General features: G+C 38.3%; 5 protein-coding genes across 6 annotated transcripts; 1 reads left to right on the top strand and 4 right to left on the bottom strand.

Moving 5' to 3' along the window:
* Positions 1-220: 220 nt before the first annotated feature.
* Positions 221-1789, bottom strand: LOC134748531 (abscission/NoCut checkpoint regulator). Its single transcript, XM_063683322.1, has 5 exons — positions 1742-1789; positions 1409-1485; positions 1096-1327; positions 626-871; positions 221-430 (listed from the first exon to the last, which is right to left on the bottom strand). The coding sequence occupies exons 1-5, from the start codon at positions 1787-1789 to the stop codon at positions 221-223; spliced, it is 813 nt and encodes a 270-aa protein (XP_063539392.1).
* LOC134748307 (L-threonine ammonia-lyase-like) lies at positions 1438-14786 on the bottom strand. Of its 2 annotated transcripts, XM_063683060.1 has the most exons (13): positions 14684-14786; positions 14221-14331; positions 14068-14138; positions 13196-13397; positions 12731-12816; positions 11673-11835; positions 10938-11093; positions 10316-10452; positions 9642-9741; positions 8572-8697; positions 7947-8098; positions 1576-1662; positions 1438-1485 (listed from the first exon to the last, which is right to left on the bottom strand). In XM_063683060.1, exons 1-11 carry the CDS (start codon positions 14696-14698, stop codon positions 7952-7954), a joined length of 1314 nt encoding a protein of 437 aa, XP_063539130.1. In that variant the 5' UTR covers positions 14699-14786; the 3' UTR covers positions 1438-1485; positions 1576-1662; positions 7947-7951. The 2 variants fall into 2 exon arrangements, with proteins under 2 accessions (XP_063539130.1, XP_063539131.1); XM_063683061.1 differs by lacking the exon at positions 8572-8697.
* On the bottom strand, positions 2472-4296 carry LOC134748133 (DNA repair protein XRCC3). Its single transcript, XM_063682837.1, has one exon. The coding sequence runs from the start codon at positions 4168-4170 to the stop codon at positions 3232-3234; it is 939 nt and encodes a 312-aa protein (XP_063538907.1). The 5' UTR covers positions 4171-4296; the 3' UTR covers positions 2472-3231.
* LOC134748134 (pterin-4-alpha-carbinolamine dehydratase) lies at positions 4532-5607 on the top strand. The gene is made up of 3 exons (XM_063682838.1): positions 4532-4705; positions 4813-5022; positions 5348-5607. Exons 1-3 carry the CDS (start codon positions 4547-4549, stop codon positions 5429-5431), a joined length of 453 nt encoding a protein of 150 aa, XP_063538908.1. The 5' UTR covers positions 4532-4546; the 3' UTR covers positions 5432-5607.
* Positions 14787-17492: 2706 nt separating the features above from the next.
* Positions 17493-24044, bottom strand: LOC134748663 (L-threonine ammonia-lyase-like). Its single transcript, XM_063683456.1, has 11 exons — positions 23909-24044; positions 22960-23073; positions 22695-22765; positions 22200-22487; positions 20233-20395; positions 19815-19970; positions 19562-19620; positions 19124-19201; positions 18464-18563; positions 18184-18309; positions 17493-17767 (listed from the first exon to the last, which is right to left on the bottom strand). The coding sequence occupies exons 1-11, from the start codon at positions 23915-23917 to the stop codon at positions 17597-17599; spliced, it is 1335 nt and encodes a 444-aa protein (XP_063539526.1). The 5' UTR covers positions 23918-24044; the 3' UTR covers positions 17493-17596.
* Positions 24045-24225: the final 181 nt, after the last annotated feature.

Genomic DNA, 24225 nt, shown 5'->3' with positions numbered 1-24225 from the left:
AAAGTTATACAAAAAATCATGCATTTAAGGGTTAACATGATATAAACAACAATAATTTTATCTGAATATCAAAATTACTGAAAATAAATGTCATGTTCTCAAGCAAAATTTATTTGTCGATTGCCAATAAGAATGGTTACTGTTTGCAATATTGGCATCTTTATATACCTTATTGACAATCAACATAAGCTGCCTTCACCTGAGATTGACACAAATAACATTAAACAGAGGTGCGATTGGGTGGAGTGTAGGGTTCATATCTATCACAGCCATCATCATCATCCTTGTGGTCCAAGAAGCAGCGTTTGCAGAAAAGGTACCGGCAACCAACACAGCGCATAGTAGCATCTTCATTGCATATTTCACAAAATGGTAGCTCATCATTGCTTGTGGGACTAAGTTCTTCATCAAGAAAGGCTTCAGTTTTCAACTAAAAAAGATGCAATGTTGCTATAACAAGCATCTAAAATTTTAGCCTAATTTTAGTAAGAAAAGTATGGGGCTAATTTTGAAGTATTTTTTTAATAAAAAGACTAAAAATATGGTTTTAATAATAAGGAGACGTACTTGGATGGACTTTTTTAGATCGCTAAAATATATTGAGCCTCTGTAAAAATATATATACCTTTTCTATAATCTTCTTAACAGTATCTTCTTCATCCTCTGACGGTGTGTCTTCAGGATTAACATTTCGTGTTTGAGAAGGGCCCCCATTTCCTTTTAAACTTTGCAGTCTAGACTCCATATCATTAACCAAACCATTGAATTCATTAATATATTTAGTATCAATGGCTGTCTTAGCCTGGTATTGCTTAAGCAAATCATCTGCTTGCTCCTGCTCTGACCTTGTATCAGGTGCTACCAGCACTGGCTGTAAAAAAGCAAAATAATTGCACAGTTGCACCAAACCGTCTCACCATTTTACCGTTTGCTAAATTTTATTTTATGGAAAGTTTTATAGTTCTCTGTAGCTTGACGTTAATCAGTCTTTTAATTGTGGTTGGTGCAACAAAACAGTATTTTTTACTTAGAAGAACAATAGTTTGTACATGAATAATAGAGAAATTCATTTACTTTAGTTTGTAATGTAGCTACCGGTACACCTCTTAATTTCGCCAGTCGCTCCAGCAGTTCAGTATCAGAAGTTGATGGCACTTCTCCTTTGATGTTTTGAAGACGCCTTGATATTTCCTCCTCAGAGGTTTTCACTTTCTCATTTTCTTTCAACTTATGTAATCTGGCTTGTATTTCTTGATCTTTTTCATTTCGTATCCTTTGTTTGTCGCTGCTATCAGTGCTGGAATTATCTTTGACTGTTCCAATCCGCCTAGGTAGGAAAGAAGTTATTAAGTAGTAGTAATCAAATTGAAATTTAAAATGATGATTATGATCAATTTTGAACTCTTACTTGAAGTATGCATCTGGTGGTACAATCGGCTTAGCCTCTTTTGATTGTTGAGCTGCTTGCTTGCATTTTACACAAACCTATAAAAGAGGGATTGGAACATTTTATGATTCTCTCACTCAACATTTTCAATAATGATTTCAAAATATAGAATGACAATGCGACCTTACCTTGGCTTCTGAATTAATTTTTTGTAAAAATATCTTGTATTCTAAACATTTGGAGCAGTAACTGAATCCACAACCTGGGCAACCTTTCTGAAATTCAAATCGACAATTTGTGCAAGTGGGTACATTTTTACGTTAAAAAATATTGTTCGATTATAGATTAACTAACCTCTTTACGTAATAATGTGAAGGGCTTTGCACACGTATTACAAGACATGTTTAATGTAAATTATTAGAATAAACAGTAAATAATTTTAATGAATCATTTTTTTAGGGATTAGTGTACTGTAAACATATAATAGATAGTGTCAACTTGCCCAGTGACATTAGCAGTTTGTTCGAGCCTCTGTTAAAAACATTCGGTTTGTAAATTAAGATTTTCTGTTCATGATGGTAGCCAAAGAATAAAGTAAGTATAAGGCAAAGAGTAGTATAATATATATGTAGCCATTTAAGTCAAAGTTTAGAAAAAGGCGGTAAATTAAAAAAAAAATAGGCACGAAGGATTGTTCGCCCACAGAAAATTTGAATTTCGCGTCTTGTTCTACTGACAAAGTGGGTTTGTCGGAGTATAATGCGATAGGAGAGAATGAGGGCTATCGCGTATGAATTCGCCGCTAGGGGCGCTAGTGTAGATGGTGGTCTTTTCCATAGTTCGAAATGTCAAATGTCATTTGTCACTTCAATGACTGACAGCTGTTCTATAGTCTTTTGGACCACCATCAACAGAGGCGCCAACTGGTGAGCAAAAAAACGATAGCCCTCATTGCCGAGATTCCTTGCGAAAGCGTGGGAACAATAAGGAATACTCGGTCACCTTCCATCATACAACGTAACATCTAGATGAAAAATACTATTATAAAAATGTACAAAGCTAAAGGCAAACATTAAATTTTTTGATATTTTTATTAAATAATAGTAAATTACAATCTCATATTTTAACAGGCCGGTGTCGATTTTAGTCGCAAAAATGTAAAATTGATAGATTTTGTCGGTGAAATTGTACACCTTTTGTTACCTAATTGAAATAACAAGTACTGGTTTCTATCAGCGCATCTTCTTATCTTACCTTTTATCAGATCAATTTGTTGAAAACAGACTCACTAAATTAGTAATGTTTGCTTTTCTGATGGACGTTTAGGTAAACGCGCGTAAAGCACTAATTTTGTCGCTCTTATTTGTAAATTTCGTAAAGTTTGGACGGCTAAACATGGTAATTTTGTATCACACATATCCTGTACTTGACGTTTATCAGACTACATTTTTATTATTATGACTGAAGTAGTGTAAAGGAAAGTTAGACGAAATCAATTTTCTCCAGAAATTACTTCAAAACAAGTGACAATTTCTCTGAAAATCGACTTAATTTCAACGTAATTTTGATACTTAAACAATCTACAACATTTGTTGAAACTATTCTTATACATCAATTTGTATAATTTACCACCATAAATTTTTGATGAATTTTTAAAAACTGCCCCTTCTTTTCATATATTACCGGTGACGCACGCTTGCGACCTCATTATTAAAAGGCAAGATGAGAAGACGTGCTAATAGAAACCAATACTTGTTATTTAGATATTACGTAACAAAACGTGTATAATTTCAACGACAAATCTATCAATTTAAAATTCTTGCTCTAATATCGACTACGGTCTCTTAAACACCTATTATACCATTTGAAGTGATAACAAACTCAGTTGTTTTGTTAGGTAAATCAGGAGCAAACACCACAGAGAGTTCTCTTACGTGCAAATATTCTTGGGCAGAAGATGATTCATTCGTTTTCAGAACTGTTCTTGAGGTTTTCTTTAACATTAATCGGGTTGAGACCATATTGGACCAAGCAAGACCCAAACATGGCAATATACTATCTGTCCCATCGAATGCTGTTGTAACCTGATTAATACAAACGATAGCAATACTATATCTTTTAGCTATTTCTATCAAAGCTACTGCCAATTCTCTAAGGTCTTCAGCTCTCTGAACATAATTTGTTGTTTCAGTCCTGTGCGGTGCAGCAATTGAGTCCACAACAATTAGTGAAACTTTCTGATCATTTAAAAGTCTTGGCAACCGCACCTTCACACAAGATAGTAGTTCAGTTGGCTCTGTAACATGTTCTATAAAAATGTTCTTGCCAATGTTATCATCAGGAACATAGTTAACAAGTGATTGCTGCATTTGTTTCAATCTTTTAACAGGAAACACATCTTCAGTGCATATGAAAACAGAACCAGAGTTGAAAGTATTTGCTGCAGCTTGAAGTCCTATTTGAGTTTTACCAGAACCACTTTCTCCGTAAATTTCTGTAAGGGTACCTGCCCGAAACCCACCGTTTGTGATCGAATCTATTGCTTCACAGCCACTTAATACTCTTGGATTTTGTTTTAACAACAACATATCACCGGTTACACTTTCTGGCGAAACACAATCAGCAACAATAGATTTAAGAAATAAAATATCATCGGTACTGAGATTTGTAGCCTTCTTTATATCCCATTTCGAAAGAATTAGAATTTCTTTTGCAGTGCAAATTCCGGCTCTGTCGATAACTTCAAATATTTTCGGTGGCAGTAAACGTCTCAGCGCGTCCATCGGATATTATATTTTAACATATAATAAATACTGTATTTTACTAGGTTTTTCAAATAATAAACTGAAATAGATTTAAATAATTAATTTTGTTTGGTTCCCCAACGACCCCAACATTCGTTTCGATTCGCGCCGTGCGATGTGACGTATCAAAACGTCAAAATTGTACTTTTTAAATATTTCTCTACTTTTCAAATCCTAGTTCATTTGGCCATTTTACGGTGACCGTAATTTTTAAAAGAAAAATACTTTCCAAACTTTTCAAAACGGATATCGATAAAAGTTTGTTTACATATATGTTTTTCGTAACTACACCTGTCAAATACACGTAATTATTATCTGGTGCTTGTTATTCTTTTAGTATAATTGTAAATTTAAAATGACATTGAACAGGGCCTGGCTTAAAGCAGCCTGTTTGGCAGCGATACACTTTCACCCCGCAAGCGTTCACCGCGCGCGAGTCGCAATCAATGCCAGTCGAGTTGTCGCTACCGGTTACGCTACTGTTTCTCCGCCCGCACCAAGTAAAAGGAAAATGGTATTCATAACTTAATAGCTTGATAAATTAGTAAATTGCCAGTAGGTCGTGATTACCATTGGCTTCCTATTAGTATCTAATAATTGTATCATTTATGGAAATTACAGGCAGACAAACTGAACCAAGATGAGCGCAACAGCTTGCTTCAACCACTGCTGAATGCGGGCTGGAAAGTGCAAAGCAACAGAGATGCCATCGAAAAAGAATTCATGTTCAAGAATTTCAATGAAGCATTTGGCTTCATGAGCAGAGTAGCATTATTAGCAGAGAAAATGGACCACCACCCAGAATGGTTCAATGTTTACAACAAAGTACAGGTAAGTTCCCAATACTTTATTTATAAATTCACTTTTTTTCCCCAGTAAATAACCTGGAAGTTTCCTACAATTTTCAGATAACAGCCAAAAAAAGAATGGCTTTATAGTTATTATGGATTCAATTTTAAGGTTCTAAGACTCTTAAGATAGGTATTGAACAAAAAAAGCAAAAAAAATAGCACCTTTGAGTGGAAAGCTATTATTAATGGTTTTATAAAAATCAAGGATTTTTTTCAATATTACAATATATTTCATTAATGTACCAGCAGAAATTGTATTAATGATTAACAGCCATTAAATAAACGTCCTATCTAATTAATTTCAGGTAACTTTATCATCTCATGATGTAAACGGATTGAGCAAGCGAGACATCAAAATGGCTACATTTATGAACACCTTGCATCAATAGACAACAGGGGACCCCTCACAGACATATGTATATGTACTCATATTGATGTTGTGAATGATTATTTTAACTTTATCACTTGTTTGTTTACAATAAGACATGAACTTTTGTTCTTCCAATGTGATAAGGCAATAAGTGTGATGTTATTTTTAAAACAATAAAATATATTTGATGTTTAATGTAGTTCATTTGTGGAGTTAGGTTTCCATTTTGGTGTCTCATTGAAAGTAGGACTTTATAAATACTTATAATAAAATTTTAACAGTATCTGAATACAACACAATCTTTTATAATAGCTTCCTAGAAGAAACTAGATGTTAAATTATAGTACCTACTCAATAAGCAATTAATTATTATACTTCCACCAATATTATATGTGTCGCTTAACTTCAAACTTGGGTAAATCCATTCATACCCTTTCAGCAAATATTTACCCTATTACCTTTTCTTAATACCAAAATCGCATAATCTGACAGATGGATTTACCAGTTTGAAGTTGAGGGTGGTATTTCATCTGTCCAATATTGGTCCAATGTGCATTGCGTCTCACTCTCTCATTAAGCAAAATGTGAAATGCAAATACACATTGGACCAAGAAATTGGACAGGTTACCAACCAGGAACCTAAGCAACCAGTTTGTAGCCATATGATTAAATAAAATAAAAACCGGACAAGTGCGAGTCGGACTCACCCACCGAGGGTTCCGTACTTTTTAGTATTTGTTGTTGTAGCGGCAACAGAAATACATCATCTGTGAAAATTTCAACTGTCTAGCTATCACAGTTCATGAAATACAGCCTCGTGACAGACAGACGGACAGCGGAGTCTTAGTAATAGGGTCCCGTTTTTACCCTTTGGGTACGGGACCTTGAAAAATAGCTTGCTAAGGCCCAGCCATACAAATGAAAAGTCCAAAATTTGCCAGTGAAATTTAAACCTATAATGTTGAAAATAAAGTTGATTTTGTTTTGTTTTAAAATTGAATGGAACAAAACAAATGCAACTGTTTCATTTCAACATGATTTAAATCATCAAAGTTTTTAAATACCTAAGTATTATAGTGAGCCTTTGTCATTGTGTCTCACTCTCTCATTAAGCAAAATGTGAGACGCAATATACATTGGACAAAGAAATTAAGAATACCAACCTTAGGAGGATAGAGGTCACTGGAATGTATTTGATTTGAGTAATAATAATTGTTTTGTTATATAAATAATAGATGTTAAAACGTAAACATAAGAATTGATTATTCGATAGTTATAAATTGACCCTTATATCATATATGTTTGCGTCTTAGCTTCATGAAAATAAGCGTCAATTCATAACTGTCAAAAATCTGCCAACTTTAGCTAGTTTATTATTATTATTTTAGGGGACCAACTCCCCACGCACAGGACAGATAGAATAAAAATCCGGTAATTTACAAGTCGCGAATCTAATAAATAAAGGATCTTTTAAGTTCCTACTTTACAAACTCCCACATTACGTTATGTAGATATGGCGGTTGTCACACTGATGCGAATTCGCACGTCGCTCCGGTGTATGAGCGTGACAGCGCTATGCGCGTATTTAGCGATGTCCCGCTCGCACACCGGAGCGGCGTGCGAATGCGAATCCGCATCCAATGTGAAGCTGAAGACCGCCTATGTTACATAATAAAATTGTATGAGGGCTTATTACAACAACATATCTTATTACTAGCTTCGGCCCGCGACTTCGTCTGCGTGGAATTAGTAATTTAGGTAGCTTATTTTTATCCAATCTGCTTTTTATCGATTCCCTATACAAACTTCTACCCCCGTTTTTTACCCCCTTAAAGACCCCTAACCTACCATGTTATGCAGAGTTTTTAAGAGCCAAACAAGCAACGGCTCAAATTCAGGAATCCCTCATGTAACATCGCCAAAAACCTAGCCGATACTCAATTTAATCTCAAACGCGAGTGGGCAAAATCGTGGGTCTTGTTAATGGCGGGAAAACTAGGCTCTGATATCACGCCTCGCTCCAGAATAATGGGATCGGACCTCCGTAGACGAGATTGGTGCAAACTTAATAGACTGCGTACTGGCCATGGTCGATGCGCCTACTACAAACACCGATGTGGGTGGGTGGATTCCCCGGCCTGTGGCTGCGGTGCGGAAGCACAAACCATCCAGCACATCATTCATGACTGTCCTATAACGCGTTATGTCGCCGGCCCTCCCGAAGACCTGCGCCACAGCCTGAGCGACGAAGCCATAAAGTGGCTGACTGGTCTATGTGTAGATCTTTAATAACTTACAAAACTTACACTGTTTCTATTTCACAATTATCACCATATGCCATACGATTAAATAAAAACCCCCTTAAAGGATGACTTCTGGGATAAATACTACCCTATGTCCTTCCCCGGGACGCAAAACTATATACCATATTTCAACTAAATCGGTTCAGCGGTTTAAGCGTGAAGAGGTAACAGACAGACATACACACTTTCGCATTTATAATATTATATATTAGTATGGATTTGACTGCTTACCTCGATCAGATCTTGGCAACATAACACGGGCACATACTTTTATCGTTAAACGGTTCAGTGTCGAACGTAGTTAATCCGGCATATGCTCTGTCCAACGCTCGTTTCAGCTCCAGAGAGTGTTCCAAATTCCTTCCCTCACACACTACTCGCATCTGTGTAAATGAAATGTATCAAAATCAAAAATATAAAGTAATTCGTCTCTCTGGATAAGTAGAAGTACGTAAATAAATTAGATTAGAATAAATAAGATAAATAGGTACGCGAACGAGAAAGGGAAGGGAAGAAGAACGGAACTGTAGTGTAGTGTAGTGGGTCAAGTGCCGTTTCTTTTTCCTTCTTATTACTGTTGAAGTAAAAAGTTGCAGGTATGCCACACGAGACCAAAGTTGTTATGTATCCGTGACTTAAATGTCCCTCGCTATGCTCAAAATTCAAAATACTAACCACTCACCACGCTAATGATTCTATAGGGGTACTTATTGAATATTTCTCTTACTCGGATCTTAAAATTAGCACTCGCAGCTAAATACTTAGGCCTCTTGTTGCACAAATATAAATACTGCACCTATTCAGATATCTATGCTCAGCAACAATAGCTTTATCATAGAACTTTAGTAGATCAAACCTCTATGTGATACACGTCATTCTCGACCCACACAGCATCGCGGAAATAGCGTACGACGTTAAATCCCAGATCCGCAACCAACCTCATCAATCTGCCCAATTCAGCCGAACTGTCTTTGATCCTCACCTGTCATTACAAAATAACTTTTAGTACTACTTAAGTTATAGTTTACGGTCATAATTATATTGCTTGAATATAATATAGGTATAATCAGCAAAACTAATAGCTTTGCTGACTGTACGTGTGAGTATTTTTCTGTGTTTAACTATTAATAGTCATTCGGAATAAGTTTTTGGCATAAATTTCATTTTTGGTACAAGCTTTTACCGCTGACTGTACTTTTCTTTCCACAGGCAACTAATAGTCATCGAGACAATTCTAAAAACTCCAAACACAATTAGGTTTCGTTGTTTTACCACAGAGTTCCTATGGCCACCTCCTGTCTCCATCATCAGATCAGCTCGATGTTACCATAATATTGCATTGTCACCCGACTTACATGCGTATGCCATTTTTCAGCTTCATTGGAAGTTGGGAAGAGGGTCAAATTTAACTTGCAAGATTTGACTCGTACAATGTAAACATAGTTACATACATAGGTTGCAAGTTGCATTGGTAAAGCTTGTAAAAAGTGCTGAGATTATTATTTGAACCAAATATTTACAGCGCATTTATAACTAGGTACTTGAAGTTACAATAAGTTTTATCTCGACCCCCGAACAATCATACCACATAATCATACGGAACGGCAAGCAGAGCGTACGTAGTGTCGACGTGTGCCGCAGTGGGATATCGATTTTTCACAATGTCGCATTAGATGCGTTATTGTTATTGCAAAAGCCTCCGATCTAATCTAGAGATTAAAAAGCTTAGAAGCTTTGCTCACTAATCGCATGAGCTCGATTAAACTCTTTTTATTTTTCTTCAGGTAGGGTAGGGGCCCTCGTAGGACGAACATTTTCGTGTCACTATATCTCTTATTTACAAATTAAATAGTATCGTAGCAAACAAATTCTGTTTTAGTGCATTTCATGATTTTTATGTCGAAAGTAAAATGTCATTTTACATACTCTGAATTTTATGAGTCTGCCTTCTGCTGCTAGACCCCTATCCATGCATCGGGCTAGGAAACTACAGTCTATGTTTCCACCGGTGACAATGCATACGACACTGAAAAAAAACGTGGGAAAATTGGAGACAATCAATCACAGTTTACTATAAACGTGCCTACACTTCGCCAAGCAGCCATGGTCTCATTCCACGGTTGACTTGCTTTTACCTAAGGAATATTAACTTAATTAATTACCTCTGGGAGTTACCTTATTCTGGTCCTAGTAATATGATAACGGGACTAACTCTTGGGTTTGTACTTAGTACACATGAAGCGGAAGTAGCGGAACCATATACCTACAGTACTGAAGCTACTGATGTCAGTCAAGCAATCTAGCAACTATGGCTTGAACCTGGGAACCAAGTTTCCAATGATAGTAGTAGCGAGATGGCATACACCAGCGCCCTCTACCTCAAAGCGCTCCAGCTTTATCAGTTATAGTAGTTATACAGTCTTTCGCTAGCAAACGAAATATTAACTTACTTCTTCGTCTTCAGCTTAGGAACCATGTGTCCAATGAAGGCAGCGAGCGGACAGGCACCAGCGCTCTCCACTACGAAGCCCCTGCTCTATCAGGGCTAGCATGGGGCAAAATATCTAATCATTCAATAGAAGGATGAAACATTAACTTACGTCTTCGTCTTTAGCTCAGGAACCAAGTGTCCAATGATTGCAGCGAGCGGACAGGCACCAGCGCCCTCCACTACGAAGCGTTCCTGCTCTACCAGCGCTAGTATGGCACGTGCTAGCCAGTCCTCCTTTACAAGCAACTGAAAATTAGAATGATGATGATGATGATGAGCGTTAATGCTAGTTTCGAACCCCAAATTAACTAACCCTGGGGGAGAGTATATCTAGCTGTACCTACTCTTTACACCGAAGACACCTCTTAACTGTGCGAACTTCGTGTCGTATTTCTGCAATAGGGATACGCGAAACTCTGCATAGGGGGCGCCAGGGCGCCACTACAACAATCCGAGGGTCTATCGTGAAACAAGAACATTGCTTTATCTAACATCTCTGTCACTCTTGCATATTCGAGCGATAAAGAGGCAGATAGCGAATTTTCGGATTCGCGTTTCCCGGGAGGTCCTCTGTAAGCAAACCGCCTTGATGCATCAATGTCATATTATATTATCTCTGAAAACTTGTTAAAAACCTGTTAAAGGTACAGTATGTATAAGTTACTCTATGTTTTACTAAAAAGTCTAGTCCTGTACTCTGGTGGAAGAACATTGCAGTAATCTTTACATACCAATTTGTCAATGACAGATTTGGCGTTGTGGAAGGCATTGACGCCAGCTCTGGTCACCTGCAAACAGTCAGCAATAGTGTTCACCTCCGGAATAGTCACCGGTTCTCCGGCTTCCAGTGCTTTAGCAAACACGGGCATTAGTTCTGACTGCACGCCCTGAAAACAGACATAGTTTTAAGTTAAATCAAAGTTGAAAATAACTGCTGGAGGTCGATTCTGATTGAACTATTGTTTTTATTGACGTTATTAGACTCATTAGACATCTCACGCGCATAGGCGCGCATAGGCATATTTCGAGTACACCAGTTAGCGTGAGCGATCAAGGTCGTATCAAAACAAGACCAAAACTAACCATTTTTTAATCCAGAACCGGCCTCCGGTCAAAAATCTTCGAACGTTGCATTACGTACGTACGTACGTTTGGACGCCCCCTTAATAACGTAACGTAGCTTTCTAAGTAGGCCTTTGAAAAGAGTGATCAAGAATTTGGTATAATTACACTGGTTGAGATTATTGCGAGTTGGGCCACCCCCCACTTGATTAGGAGGGATGTGGGGGAACTTTGCTCACTCCCGGGCAAAGTTCCGCCTTTTCTTCTTATAAGATGCTTATAAGTGCATATACATGTCCCGGTATTTACCTGTCTCCTCCCAGCCCATGTTAAAGGATTTGATTTTAAGGTTGCCCATCCGGCAATAAATAAGTATTAAAGTCTAATTAAAGTAAACAATTTACGTAAACAAGGCAGTTGGGCTTGAGCCTCTTGATGACGGTGCCCACGCTGCCGACGAGGCCGCCCGTGCCGACGGGCACCAGCACCGCGTCCACGTTGGGCACTTGCTCCAGGATCTCCAGCGCAATTGTCCCGAGTCCGGCTAAGATGTCTGGGTGGTCACGACTGCAACATTAACTTAGTTCAAGTTTAAAACTGTAATAGATGTCATATATTAAAGAAAAAGTGACGAAGCCCTCCAGTGGTCTTTTTCTTTAATATATGACATCTATTACAGTTTTTAATTTATATATAGTAGTGTGACTACTTAAAAAAAAACACAAATCAAAATATTTAATAAAATAATTTGATTTGTTCCCAAACTTGTTCTTAGTTCAAGTTACTTTCTTTAGGTCAGGTCACATTTCACATTGACCATCCATTTTTAAACTATAATTCGGCCCCTTAAGGATGCAGCTATGAGTGAAAGCGAGAAAGAGATATGCGCGGGACCAAGCTCGCGGTCCGGTACCTACATCCGTCTAAGTATTTAAGCCTATGTTAGTAATTTAGTCGAGTAATTCGGTTATACTAAAATCGATCAACTGACCAAAAATCATTCGCACTACAGACGAGCGTCCTACAACTTACAAGTGAGTAGGCAGAGTTTCAAAATGAAAGGCTAGTTCGGACTACAGTAATTTAGTGGAGTAGCGAGTTGATTAGTTACTAAACGTGTCTGAACACCAAAAATTTAGTCGAGTAGATTAGTAAGAGTGGTGGGGGAGGCTCACTCGCCAGAAAAAAATAGAACTAAATGGATCCACTCGACATTAGTCGAGTGAATTATCACTGACTAATCTACTCGACAAAATTTTTGGTATTCGGGCACGTAATACTCGCCATTCGATTAAATTACTAACGTAGTCCGAACTAGGCTTTTAGTGCTATTAAGTGCGCGTAAGTGAAAAATGTTGCACTCGTAGAATACCCGGTGACCTTGATTTGCCACACACATTCCACGGTATTTTAAATATTTTTTAGTTAGAAAACCCGGCTCAATCAATCTAAAAATTCTAACCCATTGATAAATATGAGTCCTTTTTCCTTCGCCATGGCCCGGGCTAATTTGTGTGTGTCCGCGATGTGGGTCCCTCGCACCAGCACCTTAGAGAAACATTGAAAAAAAAGCAAGTTAAACACTACAAATTACTGAATTACTTACTCGTTTCGGCGTTCAGGTTTTAAGACTATAAATATAACGAGAGACTTTAATAGTAAGTGCTCAACAATTCACGATGTTATTCTCAAATACATAAACTTTGTCTAGTACCTAACTAGACTAGTTTAATACATGTGGTAGGTAGTTGCCAGGAAACTCGCATATATATTACCCCAACTCTCGGCGCTGAAATTGGTTGTGTCGTGGTACACCAATATAATTAAAATGCTCGTAAATAGTGGGCTCAGTAGAAAAATTTTGCACGACGTGATTGTGCGTCTTCAATGTGAAGATAATTTGTCAAAATAGAAATATAAGAAGCACCTTAGTGCCAAGCGCGTGGATCTTCTGCAGCTTCTGTATGGGAACGAAGTCAGGAAACATCGCGGTGACTGGAATATTCATGCGTGCAGCGTGGTAAGACATCGAATAGGCATGGTTCCCTAGAGATGCAATCACTAAGCCGGCCTTCTTTTTGTCCCTCGGTATTTTGAGAAGAGCATTTGCAGCCCCGCGCTCTTTATGGCTGTCAACACAAAAATAACTGCACAACCTATGTAATTACTAACTTAATAGTTATGTATTTGTTCTTACAAGGGGGCAAAGTTGTTGTATGACAGCCCGTGCTTATATAGATACCCGAACAAGCGAAAGATTCCAAAATTGAACCACGAGCGTAGCGAGTGGTTCGAAAACTGGAGTCTTGAGCGTTGTGAGGGTTTTAAGGCATGAGGGTTAAACAAATCCACACCAACGCAAGGAAAATAAATACTAACTGTAAAACATCGAACAAGATCAAATCCAAAGGAACGTTATTAAATATTTATAATTAAAAATCATCATTTAAAAACCAATTCTAAGTCCACATAAGAAAACAACTCAAAATTTGTATAAAATTACTGTGCCACTCTTGTGGATAAAATTCAATTTTCTCATCAGTTTTTGAACAATCAAAAAATTTGTGTTTCATTCGTAAGCAAAGTTTGTTTAAACGTTTTTTATGAAGCAACGCCAAAATGTTGTTAGGATAGATCCCTAACTTTTAAATTTACGTATCGTATAGATTTTGGAAAAAAAATTACAATTAGCTCCAAGTCGTACTTGCACTGCGTGTGCTATCAAAATCGTTGCAGACTTGTCTTGATCTAACTTTAGTTTACACGTACACATAATTATGATGAATATTAAAAGGTTACCATCCGGATGGGAGGACACTTTCCATCTTGTAAATGATATTCATTGTGAACGTCTTGCTTTGATGCGATGGCTAAAAAGATTTACGAATGTTTAGTATAGTTTGAAATGTTAAAATAAAACCAGTCATATTATTTTAATGAGTTAGTCCTTACTATAACAGGTGTCACAGGCACGTAGGGTCGTATTCGTGATAGAGCGGCTTGGATATCTTCAAACTTTACCGTTTGGGGGTTGTCAGGGTCGCTCATTGGATCATAATTATCCTAAAATGAAGATTATAAATATATTATTTATATTAAAGTATTAGCAGAAACAACTAAATAGGAAAGATTGCTAAGATTTTTTTTTGATGTTCATCATAAAATCTGTCGTTTCGCAATTTTTTTAATTTTAATTAAATGAATTAAATGACGATCTATTGAAGCGCAGGCGCTCCTCATATAGGTACAATAGTACAAAACTATCTTACTAGAGTAAGTTAAAGCAGACGTTTTACTATACCTATACCTACCTAATAGTCAAAACAAAGTAGATAATTTTACGCTCGCATTCTTCCGCTTTGTGGTATTTTAAATTTTCGAATCATGCTTAACATTTATAATAAATAATACTTACAATTCTTTTAGACATAATTACTCCTTGTGTAGAAATAAAGAGTTGAGGGTCAATAAAAACACTAGAATTTTTAATATTTTCGAAATGTTTGTATCTGGTTATATAGTTTGATGACGGTTTGTGTCAGAACGACGTCCACGATTTTATAGTTTGAAACAATGTTTACTAGGTACGGGCTTGGTACCTACCAGCATTTAAAACGGTCAAGGCAAAGAGTACCTATGGTGGAGGGCCCTTACCAAAACTTATGGCAAGCGGACTGGAAAATACGAAAAGATTTATTCAAGCGCTGGTGGCCTAGCGGTAAGAGCGTGCGACTTTCAATCCGGAGGTAGCGGGTTCGAACCCCGACTCTTACCAATGAGTTTTTCGGAACTTATTATGTACGAAATTATATTAGTAGAGGGATTAGTGGAGGCTAGACTGCAGAGCCTTGAACACCGTAGAAAGGTAGCTTGTTTATCGGTGTTCTACAGGATACATTTCGGGGAGTGTGCGATGGGATTACATAATTTAATCCCCCCATCTCCATTCTGTCACCGTGGGACTAGACGCGGACTTGCGTTTCACCCTTACGTCGTTACTCTGCCACTGATTCGTACTAAGCGCTATGCATCCAGCTTTATCATGCGAACGGCTAAGGAGTGGAATTCACTTCCTGCAAATATATTCCCAGTCCACTATAACTTGGATCTTTTTAAATCAAGAGTGAATAGACATCTTTTAGGTAAGCATGATCCATCCTAGACTGCATCGGCACTTACCATCAGGTAAGATTGCGGTCAAGTGCTTGCCTTTTTGTAATTAAAAAAAAAAAAAAAAAAGAAATATTTGATATTTTACTAGTCGCTTTTCGGTGAAGGAAAACATCGTGAGGAAACCGGACTAATCCCAATAAGGCCTAGTTTACCCTCTGGGTTTGAAAGTCAGATGGCAGTCGCTTTCGGAAAAACTAGTACCTACGCCAATTCTCGGGATTAGTTGCCAAGCGGACCCCAGGCTCCCATAAGCCGTGACAAAAAGCCGGAACAACGCCCTGGAAGACGATAGAAGATATAGTTCGTTCGTGTCATTCACGATGAAGCGCAGATTTGTCAAAATTAAGTACAGTCGCCATCAGATATATCGGAGCGGCCAAGGTGTTCACAATATCTGAACAGGCGCTCTAACGCCCTGACAATAGAGGCGTGTTCAGATATTTGTGAGCGCCTTAGCCGCTCCGATATATCTGATGGCGACTGTACATGACAATACGATACGAATGAGTCGAATGACACGATCTATACGGTGGGTGCATGGTGGGTGGTTTTATTTATATCTTGAATATTCTGTTTACAAGAGCAAACAAGCTAACTTAAATTAAAAATTGCATGATTGCATGCCTATCAAGTACTTTTTATGATCTATTAAATATTAAACTTAATATGTTTATGTTTACATTTTTCTATCGAAGAGTTCCTTTGGCTACTTGAACTTCCGACCGTAGTATCAGATCAGCTCCAAATGTGATGTGATGTGTGAATTTTAAGGGGCACAAGGACCTATAAATGTGGTATTTTCTATAAAAAGGGACCTTATTGTCGATGGCGCTTACGCCATTATTAACGATGCTCCGATATAAAAACAATGCCGCGCGACGCTGTGTGGCGTAAGCGCCATCGACAATAAGATCCCTTTTCATAGAAAATGCCCCATATAGTTAACATTTCAGATTCAGTAATCAACTTATTCTGTTTATACCATATCTAAATCCGTGGTTTATACACTTTCAACCCCTTTCTCTTGGAGAGGAATTTCAAAGAAACGCAAAAATGTTTATATCGTCTTGTTTTTTAAGTCCACAAACGAATTATAAAATCTGAAAAAAAATTTAGAGATGCTCTACACCTACAGCAATCCCAACTGAATTTGGCTTGTACCTACTACCTACTCCAAAACTATAATTTATTTGGTAGGGATTTTTTTGGTAAGGTATTGTATAGGTACAATTTGTTTCAAGTAGATAAGTATCAAAAAAAATTTTTTTTAATTAAAGGAAAAATTGAAAAATTTATACTTTCGGCACCGATTCGGCAGCAATTGGACCGGTGTTCCAATCGTCGCAGGTCCGAGTCCTGCCGGAGGTGTCAATTTCTCCATTTTTCCTTTATATTAAAAAAATGTAGTATCGCTCGCAGACGTTTCTGCTTGATAAAAATTTTTGTTAAGTAAAATTAGGTACCAATTAATAGTGTGTACTTAATCCACAGGTAATAAAACTATGATGGAATGTGTGGTTGCCAGAGAGTATGGCATTATCACAATTTCACATATTAGCCACTTTTCCCCATAGATGCCCATATATAGTACAATATTGTTGTATTGCTTCTTAATGGCTTTAGGGATGCCAACACACACTTACTGTACATGAAAATGGTCAATAGACATTGCCGACATTGGAAAAGTATACCTAAACAAACCAATAAAATTTACCTGTGTTACTTCCTAATCACGCACGTATGAAAAATGTAAGTACTAACATGGTCCTATTAACAATTAGAAATAAAATACAGTTTGGAATAAATAAACCTATTTATTTATAGGTAAATTTGCTAATTTACAGATGTCAATATGGAGTCTGTTTTTAGTTAAGGACATGATTTTGGAAGAGGACACACAAAAATGTTTATTTACTTAATTTCACGAAATATTTTTGTAACCATTACATTTAAAGCTTACTTGAACTCCAATTTATTGTTTACGTGTTGCTGGGTATGCAAGTATTTTACGTGGTACGGCAGGATAGATACGGAGGAAGTTTCTTCAGAAATAGATACTAAACATCGTCGTAGTTTGGTAATAGGAAGGCTGTGGCCACTGAGTCAGTAGTTTAATTTCAGCTATATCGACGTTCTTTTTTTAAATTCCATTTGGCTACTTCTGCATACAAACGGGGTGCGGCGCGAGGCAGGGCCCGCGACGCGAGCCGGCTGCCTTCTCCCCCTCATTCATTTCATGGAAGTAGTATTCCTTATAGTTCTTTTTGGTAGCTTCAATAAGCTCTTTTGTGTGGTCCCACCCTCTTGTTTCTACTATAAGTTTCATCTGAAATAGGTTTAAAAAGGGTTTAAAAACGACCCGAGGACCTGTCGGTCAACAGTCTAGTGTTTGGAAGGCAAATAGGCTTTTCGTTACGACGCGTTTGAGAACTCGGTTTTCATAGAAACTTGGGTAGCAGTTCTACAGTTCTGCCTTTGACCAAGACAAACCAAATCTTATCACAACTACAAAAGTTACTCTAAATTAAAAGGATTCAAAATTTAGTGGTGACCATAAAATCTAAGTTAGGTAAGAATTATGAGTGGAGTTCTACAAGGCTTAGTCATTTCAGCGTTGGATCCCTAACTTTCACATTAGCTGCACAAGGTGCCTACAGAGCGAACGATTGTTATCTTGGCAAGGCACCCAGCAACGCTATGCTTTTCAAGTATTGTTTATCGAATGGGCAAAACGAATTATACCGCAACGCTGAATACATCGCCCTTGACCCAAGCGCGCTCAGGCACACAGTCCCGCACAGTGACTCCTAACGCTGTCATCATCTGGCACAGCTCCGCCAAGCCGCCCGGTCGATCGCTCACCGTCACCTGGGGGCAACCAACAGCTCTTTATTCAAACTGCTCTTTAGCTTTCTATTTCTAGTACAAGGTACTGACTATGACTAAGCCAAATTAGAGGGAACCCATTCAAACCCCATCGACATTGTTGTTGAGTAGCTATATAAATTTTATGTGTAGAAACCTTCATCTTGACCAGTCGACCTTCGGCAGCCATGCCGCGCTCCAGCGCGCGCGCCAGGATCGACGTGTCGATGTTGCCTCCCGATAAGATGCAGCATACCCTGTAAACATTTTAGTACCTATCGGTTCTAAATACAAATCATTTCTTAACCTGGATTCCGATTCAGATTTAACAACTTGTTACGATTTTGATCTTATTTTGATACGACCTTGAAGATTGCTCACGCTGATTGGTGCATGCGAAATGAAGTTGAAGTCGTGCGTGAGATCAAGACGATTGTAGAGTTTTTTTTATACTACGTCGGTGGGAAACAAGCATACGGCCCGCCTGATGTTAAGCAGTCTCCGTAGCCTATGTACGCCTGCAACTCCAGAGGAGTTACAAGCGCGTTGCCGACCCTAACACTCCGCACCCTCGTTGAGCTCTTACTCACCGGCCGGACACAACACTATGAGTAGGGTCTAGTGTTATTTGGCTGCGGTTTCATCAGTTCAGTTCTTATCAGAACCTTAACAAATTGTTAAATTAGAATCTTCCTCCTGTTTATTAAAACGTGTTTCATATATACTTAATTTTCTTTTAAATTAAATTAAATTTCTTTATTGATTTTTTTTCTTTTTCTTTTGTTAACGTTATAAAGAAAATTTGTTGAGCACTAACTTTTTTCCTTTGAGATTGGGAAAGAGGCCCGCCATAATAGCGGCTATGGCCACGGCACCAGCTCCTTCCACTACGAACCTAGAATTATAAGGGAATAAACAATTAAACCACAAAGTACTATAAGGAAAGAAACGTGTGTTGTGATGGAAGATGTACATTGAGAAAATACTTGAACCTTGATATTTGATACCCTTGATAATTGGGTACCGTGAGACGTACTGCCACACGTCTAGATTCGACATGTTGTTAATATATAGAGCTACCAGTGGATGGTTGCGATAAGGCTAGGATTGTACTGCAATTTTAAGGAGGCCTGTGCTCAGCAGCAGACGACAGACGAAGTTTTATAGGATTAGGTATTCCGCCTCTATATCTTCACTTTCCATGGCTAACTACTCTAACTAGTAAACTGAACAGAACGAGTGCATTATTACTTACCTCTCTTCCTCTACGATGTGCATGATGGCTCGAGCTACCCAATCCTCTTTTACTACGACCTTTTATAAAAAAAATGTATTAAAAACCAAATTTAATGTGCTTGATAATGATATATATGTAACATATGTCATTGACTTTAATCGGAAGAAACAGCACTTTGCTTGTGACTTTGGATTGGAGGATTGCATCTAAGTCCAGGGAATATTTTATAAAAATTAGTAAAAAGATAAAATTCTGCTATAATATTAATTACCATTTTATCGAGTAGACCTTTTAAACTGTGGAATGTATTAACTCCGATGAGAGGTACACTCAGACCGTCGGCGATAGTTGAATCTATGGGCACGGCAGTTCTTTCGTTATTTTTTAACGATTCTACCATTGTGGTACATTTGTCAGTGCAAATACCCTGTAAAATTACAGTAACCAATGTAACGTAATGTAATGTAATGTAATTTATATTATGCTTAAATTTAAGCACAAAAACAACTCATTTTATGTAACAATCCACGTGATTCTTGGGAAAACTGGCCAAAATCTTGAATGAGATACGAAGATGTGGCTAAATTGTATACGCATCAATAATTTCACGCGCGTATCCGGCGTTCGTCGATCCACCCGAATTCGGGCATGAAAAAGGATTCATTACTTATATCGACGAAAGGGCTCACATATATCTCAACGTCAGGTTTGAGGTGTTTAGCAGCGGTGGCGATGCCGGCGCACAGGCTCCCACCGCCCACGGGCACAAGGATCGCTTCTATCTCGGGAATTTGCTCTATAATCTCCAGCCCGATAGTACCCTGGCCTTCTACTATGTTCGGGTGATCGTAACTGAAAGTTAATATGTAATTTTAGGGGTCCCTTTGTTTGACATAATTATTGAAAATCATAATGTAATGATTGTCAGATTATCATTAGTCATAATTCTGAAACCGTTAACTTTTCAGGATTTTCGTAAGGTTATCCTATAATAGGTTCGGTTAGGTTAGGTTTGTTTTAATGGCAATCCTGAAAAGTTACGCGTTTCTGAGAAAAACGCAATTATGACTACCGAAAATGTGGACAAACAATACATTATTTATGACTTTATTTTATTTATTTATCGTATGGCATTTACAGTTACTGGATTTAAATTGAATTCTAATCTAAAGATTGAGGTCTGCACTCTTCAAATACTCGATGGCCCTTTCACTGAGGTTCGCGAGGTCTTCAATCCGTCCCTTGAATTTGGTGAGAGGGCATTCCAGAACAATGTGTTCGACCGTCTGCTCGGGGTCACCACACATGCACTGAGGGGAGTCACACCAGCCCCATTTATGCCAGTGGTAAGCACAGTTTCCAACGCCTGTTCGAATGCGGTTTAATTGACTCCATACCCGGCGCGGTTTATCGAAGCCAGGTGGGCGTCTATTTGGGTTGAGTGTGAAAAGATGTTCACCATTGGATTGTTGGGCATTCCACTCAGCCATCCATGAATCATGTATATCCCACTCGTTGTCAGCATGCACCATACCAAGAGCTGGCGGGTTACGGGACTTGAGTCGTTTCGCTCCGAAATCACTGAGATCTTTGTGGATAGGCAGCATGGGTTGGTGTTTAGTTTTTATTGCCTCACGGAGATGACACTTTTTTCGCCGCAAGTGTGGTAGTTCCATGGCGCTAAGAGCAGGGAGCCAGAAAGTTGGGGTGGGTTTGAGGCAACCAGTAATGAGCCGCATGGTTTCGTTCAGCTGCACATCCACGGCACTAGCATGGATGGACAGTATGGATGATACTGGAGCACAGTACTCAGCCGTAGAATAAACCAGTGCCAGTGCCGTGGTACGCAGACAGGACGCAGAGGCTCCCCAAGAGGTTCCAGTAAGTTTCTGGACTATATTGTTCCTGGTCCTTATTTTACTTTTCAGCTTCTCGTTGTGCAATCCGTATGTTAGGCTTCTATCGAGTGTAACTCCGAGGTACTTTGGGGAAATATTGTGTTGTAGGGTTGTACCACGGAATCTAACTCTCAGGGTCTTGTGTGCGAGCCTATTGGACAGGTGGAAACAGCAAACTTCAGTCTTTGAAGGATTTGGGCACAGGCGCCAAATAAAATGTATGACTTAAAACTTTATGGGAAACAACAGAGACCCGTAATTTTAATACACGTATCTGCGATATAAATAAAATTTCAACCATTTCAACAGAGCACTGTGAGCGGGCTCCAAGATTTTAAATGCTAGATCCTTTGGCGATCAACGGAGGTGCGAATTTCTCTATAACATCACCTATGTAAAAAAAATCTTAAAGGCGTATCATACTTTGATTTGATTATTTAGCCATCTTAAACGAGAATTAAGTACTTAATCAACTAAATTTTCACATGAACATTCTGTATTCCAGTCGCAGTCTGACACGAAATTGCCTAAATTACAGATGCAAGAAAGAATAGCGTATCGTATAGGGCCCTTCACACTCGTGCACGAATCGCGGCGCGAAGCCGCGAACGCGAGTGTGGAGTCTAGTTCGCTAATCAGCGACATCGACTCCACACTCGCGTTCGCGGCTTCGCGCCGCGTAGTCTGGAGCGGGCTTAATAAAGGGCTATTCCAGTCCAGCGAATTGGAAGTAAGTAAAGATGGCACTTTGTTCTTACCCGTTAATATACATCATATGCTTCTCCTTAGAAATTCCCATAGCAAAACGTTTAGCCTCTCCCATGTTGACGCCGTGAAGGAGGACCTTGGCACCGTACGTCTCGCACTTAGCCCGTTTGACAATGGCGGCATTTTTTGGCATTACGATAATACAGGGGACACCAAGGTTGGCAGAATGCCAGCTCATTGCCAGCCCGTGGTTTCCGGTACTCGCTGCGATCACTCCGTTTTTCTTCTGCTCATCTGTTAGATTCATCAGAGCGTTGCGCGCACCACGCTCTTTGAAACTAAAAATTAACCAATAACCAAGATAACAAAACACATAGTCTCTTCCAAATCAAAAATTTCTAGTAAGAGAAAAATTGTTTATTTTTAATAAAAGTACTGCGCTCTGCGGAAAGCTGCGGGAAAAATTTAAGAGGTGGACGGTTTTAATTTAACCCTTAAAGTAAGTAGGCATACTGTAATAATCGGAGTTAAATTTAGTGATGTACCTTCCAGTATATTGTAGAAATTCTTGTTTTAAATACATTTCTAAGCCTAGTCGCTCGCCCATGTTTGCCTTCTGCAAATAGAAGAAGTGTGATGTGATAATTAAGATACTTTTTTAACTACCAAAAAAAAGGAATGCCTTTTTAAGTACCTAAATTATTTACGCAAGAACAAGTCTGTACTAAATAGCTAAGAAAATTTTATTTTTTTACTTGCACTCCTACCTTTTATTTGCTAATTAGAGACAATGGACATTTGACCAATTACCGAACAAGGAGTTTTCAGGACGGATCCAACGATGCGTCTTGCGGCTGCCATGATGTCTTCAGCCTTAATTTTGCGAGGATTCGCCGGGTCACACCACTCGTCAAATTCTACGTTCTAAGAAAGAAAACGCACGTCAGTATTTCATACCTTAGTATCTAAGGCTTAGGTACTTACATATTGAATTATTGAGCAATGAGCAGGGTCATCTTAGCTAGTGTGAAAAAACCGGCCAAGTGCGAGTCGGAAGCGCGCACGAAGGGTTCCGTACCATTACGCAAAAAACGGCAAAAAAATCACGTTTGTTGTATGGGAGAATATTTAAATATTTTTATATTCTGTTTTTATTAGTATTTGTTATAGCGGCAACAGAAATACATCATCTGTGAAAATTTCAACTGTCTAGCTATCACGGTTCATGAGATACAGCCTGGTGACAGACGGACGGGCGGACAGCGAAGTCTTAGTAATGGGTCCTGTTTTTACCCTTTGGGTACGGAACCCTAAAAATGGATGATTGGTTTAAAACCAATCATCCATTTTTAGGGTTCCTCCCTTAAATAATAGTGGCATTAGTGGCAGGAGATAAATCCTGCTTAACCTTTCGAGACCCGGACACATATGGCAACATACAATAGCATACACTATGGCGACATATAATAGTTTACATATAGCTGGCTACCCAGGGAGCCACGGGTCTCGAAAGGTTAAATAAAAATGTTGTTGTAGACTCAAGTACCTAATTTAATCATGACTTAACGCACTTCATGTTTGACTCTAACGCTCTCTGCACTGGTTAGATGCATATTGTACATGTCCATACTGTTGCATGCAAAAAAATCTTCTTCAAGTCCGATGCATTGTACTCATTTACTGTGTGAACGATCTCAGCCTACTATAATTACGATTAATTAAAATACTAAGTGTTGAGAAGTGCTCTACAAGTACTTACGTCTGCCATTTTGGTATTTTTTTTACAATTTATTTTACGAAAACATGTTAAAGAATATTTATACAAAACAAAGAATTTTGTAGATTTTCATCAACTCTACTCATATGACACACTTCATATTTGATAGATATTTTTTCAGTAAGTAGCTCTTTGACAAATTAAAAAGCTTCTAAACGTGTAGATTATACTTACATATAATAACCTTATTTTTCCTAATTAGTAGGTTTGTATTAGCAACGAGGATATAATATTATAGAGCGGTACTGTCATGTCATAGTAAATTTTGTAACCACGTAAATTCACTGCCATCTATCGAC

The sequence above is a fragment of the Cydia strobilella genome, chromosome 16 (genome assembly GCF_947568885.1).
Source record: "Cydia strobilella chromosome 16, ilCydStro3.1, whole genome shotgun sequence".
NCBI classification, from domain to species: domain Eukaryota; kingdom Metazoa; phylum Arthropoda; class Insecta; order Lepidoptera; family Tortricidae; genus Cydia; species Cydia strobilella.
Note: the sequence above shows the minus strand (reverse complement) of the source record. Positions and strands in the feature narration are given on the sequence as shown.

Bases quoted from the DNA above. Each gene is read 5' to 3' on its own strand.
- LOC134748531 (XM_063683322.1), bottom strand. From the start codon at position 1,789: ATGTCTTGTAATACGTGTGCAAAGCCCTTCACATTATTACGTAAAGAG. The intron at 1,486-1,741 runs GTTAGTTAATCT...CCTCTTTTATAG, and splicing joins TCACATTATTACGTAAAGAG to GTTTGTGTAAAATGCAAGCA. The intron at 1,328-1,408 runs GTAAGAGTTCAA...TTTCCTACCTAG, and splicing joins CCACCAGATGCATACTTCAA to GCGGATTGGAACAGTCAAAG.
- LOC134748133 (XM_063682837.1), bottom strand. From the start codon at position 4,170: ATGGACGCGCTGAGACGTTTACTGCCACCGAAAATATTTGAAGTTATC.
- LOC134748134 (XM_063682838.1), top strand. From the start codon at position 4,547: ATGACATTGAACAGGGCCTGGCTTAAAGCAGCCTGTTTGGCAGCGATA. The intron at 4,706-4,812 runs GTATTCATAACT...TGGAAATTACAG, and splicing joins CACCAAGTAAAAGGAAAATG to GCAGACAAACTGAACCAAGA. The intron at 5,023-5,347 runs GTAAGTTCCCAA...AATTAATTTCAG, and splicing joins ATGTTTACAACAAAGTACAG to GTAACTTTATCATCTCATGA.
- LOC134748307 (XM_063683060.1), bottom strand. The intron at 11,836-12,730 runs GTTAGAATTTTT...TTAATGTTGCAG, and splicing joins GGACTCATATTTATCAATGG to TCGTGACCACCCAGACATCT. The intron at 8,698-9,641 runs GTATGTAAAATG...TTGTAATGACAG, and splicing joins GCAGACTCATAAAATTCAGA to GTGAGGATCAAAGACAGTTC.
- LOC134748663 (XM_063683456.1), bottom strand. The intron at 19,971-20,232 runs GTGAGCCCTTTC...GTAATTTTACAG, and splicing joins AACCTGACGTTGAGATATAT to GGTATTTGCACTGACAAATG. The intron at 19,202-19,561 runs GTAAGTAATAAT...TTATAATTCTAG, and splicing joins CACATCGTAGAGGAAGAGAG to GTTCGTAGTGGAAGGAGCTG.